Below are 13,742 nucleotides of genomic sequence, written 5' to 3' on the forward strand. Positions count from 1 at the left end.
AAATAAAAACCTGGTTGCATCTGGTATAAACGTGGTGTCTTGTTAATGTTAAACTTCAATAGTAAATGAAGGTTAATACAAACACATATATTTCTATTTTCACAATCCTAGCCTACGTTACAATCCAAGAATCTTGTTTATGCTCCTGGTGTCGACACAACAAACACCACTCAGTACCAGGGGACTAATTAAAGCACAAGAAGCACAAGGAAGAAGAAGAAGAGTCATGTTTCTTACCTGAGCAGATCAATTTCATCAGCATGAACCCCTGTTCACAGTGTTTCCTATTGGCACATCTCAACAGGCAGGAAGCCAACTTCAACTGGTCTCCACCACACAGTGCTGCTGTACATGTAGCTACAGGATGGGAAGAGAGAGATAGAGGGGGAGGTGGGGCAGGACGGCACGTTAGCGAGAGAAGACAACGTGCGCAGCGGGTCCAAAAAGACAGGAAGGAATCGAAAAAGAAAACAGGTTGATGAAGGACGAGAGGAATAAATGAAGAAAGTGAGAGAAGCTGTGTTGTTCTACCAGGAGAGTGAGAGGAGGAGGAGGGAGGGAGACTGATGTGCGAGTCACAACCTCCAAGCCCGGCTGTTTATAAAGCCCCAGGCAATGTGTGTGTATGTGTGTGTTGTATTGTGTGTGTGTGTGTGTGTGTGAGAGGCAGTCAAGTGGCCACCCACGCCACCCTGTGCGTGAATATATGTGTGTGTGTGTGCGGTTTGTACGTGTGTGTTCATTGCTCTTTCCGGAACATGGCCACAGGGTTCAAATGTTCCAATCAATACCTGAACTACACACACACACACACACACACACACACACACACACACACACACGCTTTACTACAGGGCTGTAATACCAGAACTATTGCTATAAAAACGAACAATAATAATAAACATAATGGAGACGGGCATAAATATTATTGTCAAAGTATAATCAGCAGTTCAGACCATAAACACACCTAACGAGGAGCAAAGAACCACGCATGTAAATAAAGATCTGTCCACTTGAATGCATTTTAAAGCAACCTTCCTTTCTTGCAGGAAAGTGGTGGTGAGGTGTATTTAAACGGGTAATAGACAAGTGTTTTGTTTTGATGCATCAGTATGAAGTAAATGTTGAATGCACGGATGGCTGTAGAATAATGACACCATCTGTGTTTGGACTGGTTCCCTATAAACCTCACTTTCATCATGTAATGTCGTCTCCTGGGAAGATGAAGGCGCCCGGGCAACATTTCTATCTGCTTTCACAACTCTATTATGAACTAAATAAATAAATGAACTCAGTTTGTCTGTCTCTATTGTTGCTGGTAGCTGCAACTCCAAGGAAAATGGAAACAATCCAGTTGTCTTTGTTTAAGCGGCGACAACATCATTACCAGATGAAAACACTAAATTCTGGGAATGTTGCCTTAAATGTAATATTTCTTCATGTCCCAACTTGATGAATATTGTCTGCTTAGGTTAAGGCTAAACCTAACTAGAGAATAAGCAAAGTTTTCACAACAAAAAAGAAAATGCAACCAAAAGGAATGTAAAGTTTCAGCATATTTGTGGTTTGCAGAACAAAGATTTCCAACATTTATTCTGGCGATTGGGTTACTTTTACTACATTAGTATTAAAACCTATTTTTTTATTATAACCATGTTGTTGTATATGTTTATTTGAGGACGTTTAGTTGATCCAGACTCTTTTTAAAGAGATTATTATTTGTATATTTGTAACTTTAACTACTTCCTGGTCATGTCTTTTGAATGATGAAAGCCAGGACAGCTTCTATATCCTGGTGCTCCGTCCTTAATGCTTCAGAAGGCAAGAAAAGCAGTGAGAGTTTAACTCATAGGAACCTTTTTTCCAATCAAAAAAACCTGACAGAGATTTTTATGGCCCGGGTACTCAACTAGACAATCAGAGGGAGGGAGGTCAATGTGCAAAGATGAATTTACAGTTTAATCACAGCAGAAATGAGACAAGAATCAGCTAGCTTACATGCTACTTCTCACTGTATGTTCAGTGGTTGTTGGGTGTTAATGGGTTGTGTCTATTTTTTAATATTTATTAAATTAAATTTGCAAAATGGAGTTGATGCAGCTGATTGTGACCGTTGGTTTCCCCAGTAAACACATCGACCTCTTTGACTGTCACAGCTGCAGACGCAGTCTTTGGGCTGGTTAGCGGCACTGCAGCCCTGCAGACGCCCAGCCTGTCTGACAGCCCAGAGACACTCTGACAGCGAAGAGTGGCTACGGGGAAGAACCCTGAGCAGAGCAGCAGAAAGCCGAGAAGGAAGTTGAAGAGGTCAGTGTGTTTACCGGGTAAAATATAGCTCATAAACTGTATGAGAACCGCAACAAAAAACAGACAGAACCAGAGCGACTTTGTGAGTTGACAGTTTGCGTCAAGCGTAGCTAACAAAGCAATGAAGGGCAACCAATTAGAGAGGGGCCACAAGAAAACCAGCGAGATCCATAATAACGCCACAGATCATGCTGCACCGCAAGCCATCAAATGAGAGGGGATCTCTTGTTTAAATCATCACCAACAGTGAGGGGCCATTGAGACACTCCAATTGGGTTGGATCGACCCAAACCTGGCTGTCAAACACTGTGTCACTGTCAAGTCCTGGCGATGAGACGGCACACAGCACTTCCTTCTACTTCTGATAAATCATGAATTTGCTGTCTAAGATTTAATCCCTCACTTCCTGTCCTGACAAAGAGCGTGTACAGGAGCATCGGTGCGTGTGTGCGTGTGTGTGTGTGTGTGACTCATTTGAACCTGCGATGCATTCTGCTTTGTTGTTACATAACTGTCCCTGCTCACATAGACAGATATTACAGACAACACACTCTGGCAGCTAGACTGAACTATCTCTTTCTCTCCCTCACACACACACAATCACACACAGAGTCGGTTGTTATCACCAGAGTGTGTGGCGCGTGTGTGTGTGTGTGTGTGTGTGAGAGAGGGAGAGAGCGACACACACACACACACACACACACAGTGATAACAGAACTCACAGGATATTTGTCAACTTCAAGAACTGAAGCTACAGTAGAAGAGCTACAACCAGAGAAGTGTGTGAGAAAATTCAACACAACGTGACCGAATGAGAGATGGCAAAAAAATATAAATACATACATCTTTGATTTGACTTCATACTTACATTTGTATTTTTGATGTATTGTTCACCAAAACAAATTGCTGAAAGATTCTCAACTTTTGCAATCTCGAATTTAGTGTGTTTATTTTCACTGTGATTGTATTAGCAAAATTGCAAACATCCCGCAGGAAGAAGTTTAGATAGCATGTACTCATCGTTAATCGTGATAGGAAGTATAATTATTTGATTAGTTGTACTTGTTGTTTTAATGACAAATGATCCGTATCCGCTTGTATTGGAATACGTTTCATGAGAAGTAATGTAGAAATATATTTTTGCTACTACGGCTGCAGTCAGTTACAGAAATATATGTGCCACAGAAGCTTTTAGGACACATTTCAGGAATTCCAGCCTCTGAATTAAAGCATCATTGTAAGCTGATTGCTAATACCACGAACTGTGCCTCAGTGTAGATAGAAGGTCCCAGTTGTATGTGGTTTACTGTTTCCAAGCCGGCGGATGAAGCAGTAAAGTATGAGTAAGTTTATTCAAACTAAAATCTTACTGACAAACAGCCAGCAAGAGATAAAATTAGCGATGACAGGGGAAGTGGGAGAGAGAGCAAAGAAATAAATAAATAAAAAAATGATAGAGACAAGACAAAAAGGCTGATAGTTTGGGAATTGGAACAAACAGCCCGAAGCAAACTGCACAACACAAAACAGCCGATAATAAAACCTCCATCATGCAGCACTGAGACACAGCAAACGTTACTATTGTGGGGAAAAAAAACAATTGAACATGAATTCATTTAATTCATTTCCAGGGAAGAATAAGAGACGGGCTGTTCAGACGGATTCAGATTTCTTTTGTTTTTTTTTTAGACTTGAGTGCAGTTCCAAATTGGAGATGATGTCATTTCTCTGCAGACTTGCATTGCTTATCGTTGCCAAAGGGAGGCTACTGCCAATTTCTCAAAATCACGTATAAATGTCCTTAGAGAGAGTTTGGTTGGAGATGAAAGGCTTCTGAAAAGCCTAACTGGGCGGACGGGGAGAGGAGAGTAAACACTGTGCATGCTTTAGATTTTTACATGCTGCTCGTCTGCATGCGGGACAAAGCATTTCTGGAGACGAGACTACACGACTGTTAAGGCAAAGCACAAACAGACGACAGTGAGATGAGAGCAATGAAAGAAACGGCTGAAGTAACATTGTTGTATTGTATATTATTTCTGAATTTCTACCCGTCATAGGCTTTGTGCCAAATTGACATGTCTCCAAAACATGTAATGTTGCGTTTACAATACATGTTTATTACCTGACTTTAATGTCAGGAGGTGGAGGAGATGGTGGTGGCGACAAGGCGACAAGGCAACCAATGACCACAGTTCAAGAATGTGTTTCAACATTTGTAAGTGTGAAACCACAGGATATGTTTTAAAAGGACAGTGTGTAACGATTTAAGTAATGTATTAACTCATATCAACGTCTTCGTTCATAAGTAAATCCTCATTGGTGTACAATTACCTCTGGCAAAAATCTGACTTATCCTCCTGAGCGAAGAATTACCTATCTGAATATACATAGCCAGTGGCGTGCACAGACTTTTTGAAGGGCAGGGGCAAAAAGAAGGGCACTTTAACGCGCATTTTGGCTTCCAAGAGGGCACTTTAGCACGTGTTTTGGCTCCCAAGAGGGCACTTTAGCGCGTGTTTTGGCTCCCAAGAGGGCACTTTAGCACAAGTTTTGGCTCCCAAGAGGGCACTTTAGCGTGAGTTTTGGCTCCCAAGAGGGCAGTTTATCATGTTTTAACCAGCCAAAGGGGCAGTTTAGTGTGTTTTGCCAACAAAGAGGGCACTTTGACACGCTTTTTTGGCTCCCAAGAGGGCACTTAAGCACACGTTTTGGCTCCCAGGAGGGCACTTTAGCGCACGTTTTTTTAACAATTGAGCCACAAGGGGGGGCGACTTGCCCCCCTTGCCTTGCACATCACTGTACATAGCACGGGCAAGCTCTATGGAGGCCGCCATGTCTTTCCGGTTTTAAAAAAACTATGGACTGCCGAGAGGGACACAAAGCACTACGTGGTACTACGTAGTAAGGCTAAACGCGTTTTCGCTCAGAGCTAGCTTGAGTGCGGAACTGAGAGGGAGCTCAGCGAAAGCGCTCGTCACTAACAATAACAATAACTAACTACATCTTTACCTCATTGCTTGAATCAGTAGAAATACTCGACACTGTTGAGAAAGAGTCCATATTTTGAAAATGAGTTTCTTGTCCGTCATGGCCACCGTAGCTTCTGGAACGTCTCCAACGTCTTCAGAACGGGAGGGGTGAGCAAAGGAATGTTGCAATTTAGAACCTCACAGCTAGATGGCGCTAAATACTTGATATATTACACACTGTCCCTTTAAGGAGACCTCAGGACAAAACATATATATATATCGACACATTTTCAGACGTCCATTTTTTGGACTAAAACAGGTACTTTAAGGCAAATCATGATGTTTTCCTAGCGCTAAACACGTAAGGGTCAGGTTTCTGTGCATAGACGAACGCAACGTTGCAAAGAAGCTTATAGTCAAAATTATCTGTGATTTTGCATAAATGTGCTTTTCCAACATTTATTCTGGCGATTTAGTCGATGCAGGCAATCTTTCCTAAATCTTACTCCAGTAGTTATTAGTTGCCAGAAGTATTCAACTAAAGCTTAAGATCACTCTCCTTTCATTTCATTTCAGAATCGTCTGAAGGAGCACATTTTCTGATTGACTTGTTTCAAGTGGTTATGAAACGGGAAGGAGTACAGCTTTAAAAAAGGAAATTGCCTGAAAACACTACCTGTAACACATTTGTAAGGTGTTACACGGCTGCTGAAGGCAGAAACAGCTGCAGAAACTGTGCAGTTATTAGACAGAAAGCAGGCGATGATGAGGAGAGAACAGAAGGAGTGAGTGAGGGACAGGACCAGTCAGAGACACAGAAGCTGAGGGTGTCAGGTTTTGCCTGTAGCCACAACAGCACTCCATCATTTCTTCATCTTTCTTCCTGGTATTCCCTCTCTCTGATACTCTCTCCGTGTCCCTCCATCCCTCCTCTCATCCATCTCCTCCCAGCTCTCTCTGACAGTCTATTTGGCCCACACAGCCCTGTCATCCATTCAACCTGTCAGTCCTGGCAATGGCACCGAGATCACACTGACGAGTGTTTGTAGCCGTGCAGGCGGGACCCACGGTTAGAGCGTCCGTGCCATCGCTGAAAGCCCGGGGGTCCAATTCCCATAACAGGCGGGTCACCGAGCCGACCCCGCAGTGAGAAGGTCAGGGGTTCAGTCCTCGTGGAGCGAGGAGTCTTCATCTCTTGTTTCACGCAATCTGAATTTACTGTATTTAAAGTGCTGGGTCTTTAAATTAAAATCCAAACTTCTTTTACAATCTTGATTTTTTTCTTATAGTTTTTGTTTTTCATTATTTTCCAGTGTTAATCAGTCAAATGTGGAGGGCTCAGCGTTACAACCAAATGATGTAACGTCCGAGTTTAAACATGTTTAAACAAGTTTGGACACATTAAATAGTGAATGTCTATGTTTATTTAAGGTCCAAGTTGAACTGAGAAGTGGTACAGCTAAATAAAATGAATGTTTACACCAAAAGAATATATTTTCTCTCACCCTGAGTCATTTTTTTCCTTTTTGATTTCCTCAAAAATGTCTGCAAACAAACTGATGCAAACCAATCGCCAGAAGAAATGTTAGCAGTTTACGTTTCTGCAAAACCACAGATAAGTTTAAACATTTTCTTAGGTTCTGTTCTCAGTTTTTTGTGTAGTCACAATGCTGTGCTTATTCTTGTTTTAGGAACAAAAAAAAACACTTGGTTATGATTGGGAAAAGATCATGCATTCAGTCTTCCCCCACAAGAATACCCCGCAGCGTCTTAAAAATATGAAATGCCGTCGTCGCTTGCCAGAAAAATCCAGCGTTTTCATGCTTCAAAGTGTCAAAACACGATCAGGAACTGGGGTCATAAACATGTAATGAGAACATGACATGACATGTTTTGTGGAAGGATCAAAATGGTACGTGGCCATTGAGTACAAATCAAAATGCATCTGTGGTTTGTAGAAACGTTGACTGCTGACATTTCATCCTTTACGTGACACTATTTAGGTTGAACATGCATCATATACCTGCCCTAAAAAAACTACATCTCAGAGTCTTCCATCCAGTTCTAGCTTATTGAATCGGTCACGGTTTACAGAGTCAAACATGTCGCGTAAATCAGCGAGTGTCACATGAAAGTCAAAGGGCTTTTTGTAGCGCTGACCTTCATAGCTGAGTGGAGAGAGAAAGCCACTTAGATAACCCGCGGAAGGGCTTTGATATCCTCTGGGGAAGCCGGCATTAAGACTGTGTGCAGCCCTGACACTGTGAGGCTCTTTAGATCACACTGTCGACCTCCGCCGCTGAAAGAGTCGCACGTGTTAAAGCTGGAAAATGTGGCTTTTTAACACCACAACACGCAAAACCACACTCCTTCCTGCTGCACCAAGGGAGTTTCATATCATCTTGTTCACGCCTTCTGTTTTTATCTTGACCCATAAGGTTATTTTTTCCTTGCATCACCTCCACCTGTTTGGATTTCCTCTCCTTCAGAGGGCTAAATAACTCTTTTTTTTTACATAACTCCAACACTCTAGCGGCTCACATGCGCGCTGATGCTCCTACGGAAACATTTGGCCAGAGTTCCTCTCTGCACTGTTACTGTTACTGTAAGGCTTCTGTACTCCACTGCTGAAACAAGAGTTAGAGTGTGTGGGAGGAAAGCCTGGGAGGAAAGCTGAGCGCGGGAGAGAGAGAGAGAGAGAGTTGAGCATATCCAAAAATCACTATAACACGCCTACAACAGTCCTATAGGGAGCTGCAATGTGTTTGTTTTACCTGGTAGTAAATCTGCTTTAGGTTACTTTTAATTTCCTCTCACCGCTGAAGATGTTTTTGTGAACCTCCTGTGCATAAACACCGCGCGGTAACTCAATAGCGTTAGTAATTACATGGAGCTCTTGTTCTTGTAGGACGGCTTGCATGTAACACAGGAGTAGTGAGTGTGTTAGTTTGTGTTTATATTGAGTTGTGTGCCGGTTCTGCTGGGTTACAATGATTGCAACGGACATTTCATCCTCATCAGAACCTTCAATGACCCGTCCTGACCTGTCCTGCCCCGTGTGCATCTGCAGTTATTATGTTTCTATACGTTAATGTGTTCAGGTTGGTTCAGGTAGTGGAAGATAGTTTGGATCCTTCGCAGATACATTGCGTTGATTTCATTCAACGTAATTAGGAATACACAAAAAAGCATTCTGTAAAAGTTATGGATGATGGATGTAATTGGATTACAGATACATTTAGTGGAAAAAAAATGAGATTGCTAACAGGATTACAATTTTGAAAAAAGAATGATATACCAGTCTGTATCCATGGAAATGTGCACACGAGACAACACTCTAAAATCTCACACAACACTGTGAAAACCACAAATTTGTATTCTGACAGAAACACGCGTTTGTTTGGAAAGTTTGAGTCTCATTCCCGACTTTTGGAACGGCGACCGACCAACCTACAATCCCAAAACGTCAGTGTTTGTCCGGAATGAAACTTTCTTACAAATAGGACCTTAAAATAGAATTGATCTTACTGATATTTATTTTCTCTCGTCTTATCTCATCGTAATACTGTCAGTAAGTTGCTGGTCACATATTTCAGCAGGTAATCAGTAGCTGTATTGGAATACATTTTTAAATCAATGCTCCATAATGCAGGAATTCTGACGTATGTTTTCAAATCTGAACGTCCTGCATGAAGTAAAAGTATATGTGCAAAAGTACAGGCAGCAAAATGTGCTTAAAATATTGGTAAAAATGTCAAAGATCTCATTATGCAGCAGGTTTTCTCTTGTTAGCGTTATTATTTATTTCCAAGTGGATGTTTACTGTTGATGTATGAACGCCTACGCAGCATTTTCATGTTGCAACGTGTCGAGCTGGAGGTCGATTTAAAGCAAGATTATGTAGATATTGGCATTTTGTGCGATTTGGCGCCCCCCTATAAAAATCTCAGGTGTGTAACAGTTTGTCATCACGTAGGTGCGAACTCATTATGTCATAATGATGTAATCATGTGTTGAATACTCGTAGTGTGAAGTTGAAAGCGGAGCAGCTGAGACAGAGACATTTTGAAGCCTATTACAAGACTCCATGTTCCATCAAAATGACTCTGACGCTGTTATTTTAAGGTAAAACGTTACATAATTTAGCATTTAAGTCAGATGTTTCTACAACCTGCCGACTTGTCCTCCTTTTCCACATCCTACTGTAAAAATCTGATGAATAAAAATATATTTAAAATGTGAGTTAAAATGTAAAAGACCTCATTATGCAGCAGGTTTTGCATTGTTAGTGTTATAAATCTATCAGTGGATTATTATTGTTGATGCTCTAATAATGCAGAGGCAGCATTTTCACAGCCTTGTACATTAATTACAGTGAAAAGCATCATATTGTCTTCCGAAATGTTGAATAAAATGGAAATAATCAAGAATAAAAACCCTCAAAATTAAACTTAAAGATCCTCAATGTAATTTTAAAAAGATAAAAAACTCAGAAAGTTAATATTTACAATATTGATGAGGTAATAATAGAAACTCAGACATATTTATTTGATGTATTTCCACATAAAAAAGCTGTCGAATGTAGATTTACAGCCGCTAGTGAATCACGTTTGCAAACTTCACAGTGTAACAATAGTCATTGTGTCAGAGCATCTAATGGGATGTTACATAATACGAGTGTGATACTGTAGGAGGTGCAAAATACTACGAAGACAAAGTCAGCACGAGCTCACTGATGAAGATACACAGCCATACCTCCCAATAACTCTCTATATCTACTGTGTAGTGTGTGAATACAGTATGTATAGTGATCAGCAGAGAGGAAGAGTTTAGATGAGAGGTGGAAGGAGAGAGAGACATAGAGAGAGAGAGAGAGGGAGGAGAGAGAAGGAGGTGAGCTGCTTACCTGCAAAGATGTAGAAATGTGTGTCCTCCACATGCAGGCAGGAGTCTCATCAGCTCCTGAATGTCGCCTCACATCACTGACAGCAGCAGCAGCAGCAGCAGCAGCAGCAGCATCCCACTGATCAGCCAGTCCGGAGGTCCTCTCTCTCTCTCTCTCCTCCCTCCCTCCCTCCCTCCCTCCCTCTCTCGGGACTTGGCCCACCTCCTCAGAATAGCGCTTCGTTAAACTCTCGCTGATACCCGAGATTTTACCCGCACGATGATCAACGCTGAGCAGGTGGAGGAGGAGGAGAAGAAGAAGAAGAAGAAGAAGAAGCGTCCGAGCGGCAGCAGCATCCACCTTCTCTCCTCCGAGCAGGTCCCGTCCTCACAGCACCACCACCATCATCATCATCATCATCACTCTGAGCATCCTCCTCCCCGCACAGATTTGTTCCCCTTCCTTCTCTATGTCGATATCATCATCATCATCATTATGAGCTCTCATCTGCCTCTCCTCTCCCGCATCCTCCTCATCCTCCTCCTCATCTTCCTCTTCCTCTTCGTGTGACTCTGTCCTCACGGCTCGCTCCTCCTCGCCGTGTCTCTGTCCCGTGGCTCGGCTCTGCAGCCCAGTAAGTGTGTCATGCTCGGGAAGAGGAGCGCATCATCCAGGGCAAAGGCATAATAATGTGCCGGTGGAGAGACAGCCAGCCAGGAAATCCCTCACCCCCCCAAAAAAACAACAACGCACAAAGCGCGACGCTGCGAGAAATTAGGACAACGAGTTAATGTGCTGCGAGTCAGAGCATCACTGAGCTGGAAGAATTACATTAACAGCTTTAAAAAAAAAACCCGCAAGCATTATCTGGTTATTATTTGGTTCGGAAAGTTCTGATAATGCAGCGACACCAAAAGACAGACATGTGACTCAAGTCAAGCAAGTCACAGGTCAAGTTGTCTGTTGGGAAAGTCAAATTAAAATCACAGGCTGAGTCAAGTCCAGTGTCTGAAAATGATATTATCATAGTTACTGACATTCAGTGAAGTCAATCTAATCAAATAAATTAATAAACAAGGTTGTTAAAGATGATTTATTTCTTAATTTCTTCACTTTTAAACAGTGAAATGCTGAAAGTCACACTTAAGAATGACAAAAAAAAAGAAAAGAAAATGAAAATATAAAATGAAGATAATATAAGTTAATTGGGTCTTAAATCAGGTCTTAAATCAAATCCCAAGTCTCAAGCTTCTGAGTCCATTTTAAGTTTCAAGTAATTTATTTTCAATCAAGTCAAGTTTAAAGTCATCAAAACAGAGAATGACGGTGACTCGAGTCCAAACCCGGTCACCTGCAAAAACCACAGATAAGTTTTATTCAGGATGAATATTCTGTTTCTCTCTTGTCACAGTGTTGTTCTTTAGTTCCGGTTAGGTTTAGGCATAAAAAACACTTGGTCAGGGTCAGAAAAACATCATGGGTTGGCCTGAAATACCTGTTTTGATCACCGGATGGAGACGGTCAAGCTTTCGCCACAAAAACAAACCGTGATGTCTCGAGGTCTCGTTAATTACAGGAGGTTTTATCGGCACATACGAGGCCGGAGACGTCCCAACGTGTCCAACTTAACACATGTTGAAACAAGACTGGAATATTTGACGATGGTGTGTTTTCTCCTGCGCGGCCTGCTCTCAACATGATAATCTCGATATGCAAACATTTGGGAAACAAATAAGCCCTTTTGTTTGGTTAGAAGAAGTCTTGACCTCAACCTCGTCCAACGACTTCATCCCTGCCTGACCTTAACTTACCTCCTGACTCAAAGGGAGCAGATTCTGGTGGACGGAGGCTGTCGACAACAACGAACAGGTGATTTCCACGTGACTTTGTTCAGTTTAACGTCTCGCACACACTGTACTGTATAATCCACACAGGTGTCTGAGCTGAATATTCCACTGACATCTCCATCACAAAAAAGCTTTTCATCACAGAAGAACTCTTACCTCAGTCAGAAATAATAACACGAATGACGGCTGAATTTCAATCAGCTGCTTCGGAGCTCATTGTTGTTGTCACTGTAGTAACACCCGAGCTTTCTCTGCTTCCACAAGACAAAATAACCTGCTTTCACAGTAAAAGTTCAGTCTGGTGAAATCCTCTGAGTCTCCGACCACCTTCAACCTGAGCAGAGGTGAAAATCAGTCAGGATGGAAAACAGCTGTTTAGGTGTGAAGTGTCCTTTTATTTCTGTCCACTTCCTGTTTACATTCCTGTTATCTAGGCTTACTAAGTACATTAGGACTTTATTTTGGGACCATTTTGGAATTTGATGATGTTTTTATTAGCCAGTTCATTAGTTAGTTTCATTAGTTACAGATATGTCGTTAAACAGTTTCAACACAGGCTCTTAAAGCAGAGTGATATTATAGGAATCAAACTGACAACCTGCTTCTCAGATTATTTATTTATCTAGGATTATTTATTACTGAACTTCTGTATGTATAATGTTACAATTGTTAACAAAAATGTGCATTGTTTTAACACAATTAAATCCAGACATGTATTGCTAAAACACAGGGGAACGTCACTTTTTCTCAAATCTGATCTCAAGAGTCTGCAAAGTGTTAACATTTCACAAACTAAACCATGTTTCAGCAATTTTATTCCAAAAGTGTAGAAGAAAAAAGACGTTTCCTAATCTCTAAACTGATGATTTGATCACTATTGTACAGCAACCTGTGTCAAGGCGCTCAATTAAAGAGCAATATCTATCATATCAATACAGATTATCATCAAAAGATACAATTTTAATAAGCAGAAGAAACATCAGGAACCATTTACTTGCTGCCTTGTTACATGAAATTGAATAAACAGGTATGTATCTGCATTTTTCAGATTATAAAAGCAACAATCAGCAGTTTCCTGGAGAAGGATGTTGATCGTTGAGTCTCATACTGACTCTTCATGTCGATGACGGACTCGAACAACCAACTCAACGACCTGATCAGCTCCTCCTCCAGAAAGTTGTCGCCTTAAAGAAACTATGATACACAGCCTACGTGTGGAAATACAGCGTGTACTTGATGTTTTCATCCACAGGGTGGCGACAGAGCATTGCAGGTTTTTATCCGGTTGCCAGTTTGTGTTTTTCAGTCAGTGCTGTCTGCTCGCTTTGTTGGTTCATACGTGACCTGTTATCCAATTTCTGGTGCATATCATGACGATCAGAGATGATAGGCAGCATTTTAAAGCCACAAAGTAAAACTCACAAACACTTCAGTATCTAACTGAAGGTGGTGGATTGCAAAATAATCACTTCTTGTCAGGAAACTGTTGGAACTTTTTTCTTTTTTCTTTATCAAAATGGATTATAAAACATATTTCTGCCTGTTTTTGAACAGAATTTGATTCTCAACAGCTTGAGCATGAGCATTAACCACATACCCTCATAAATCTCATCAGATCGAATAAATGATTTGCATTCACGTCGAGCTGTTTGTCACCTGCTCTGAACCTTCCAAGACTCCTCACGCTGGATACAGATGTTTTCTATCCGAATGCCTCGCTACACAAAGCAA

At 41.4% G+C, this 13,742-nt stretch overlaps 1 protein-coding gene across 1 annotated transcript in view; it reads right to left on the reverse strand.

The window, feature by feature from the left end:
- bean1 (brain expressed, associated with NEDD4, 1) overlaps nucleotides 1-10,358 on the reverse strand; it is a 53,023-nt gene extending 42,665 nt beyond the window's left edge. Inside the window, exons 1-2 of the mRNA XM_030442944.1 lie at nucleotides 10,186-10,358; nucleotides 238-357 (exon numbers count right to left, since the gene is read on the reverse strand). Of these exons, the coding sequence (XP_030298804.1) occupies nucleotides 238-262 (25 nt within the window). The 5' untranslated portion in view covers nucleotides 263-357; nucleotides 10,186-10,358. The remainder of the gene's footprint in view (nucleotides 1-237; nucleotides 358-10,185) is intronic.
- Between the last annotated feature and the right edge of the window lie 3,384 nt (nucleotides 10,359-13,742).

Source organism: Sparus aurata, chromosome 15, assembly GCF_900880675.1.
Source record: "Sparus aurata chromosome 15, fSpaAur1.1, whole genome shotgun sequence".
NCBI classification, from domain to species: domain Eukaryota; kingdom Metazoa; phylum Chordata; class Actinopteri; order Spariformes; family Sparidae; genus Sparus; species Sparus aurata.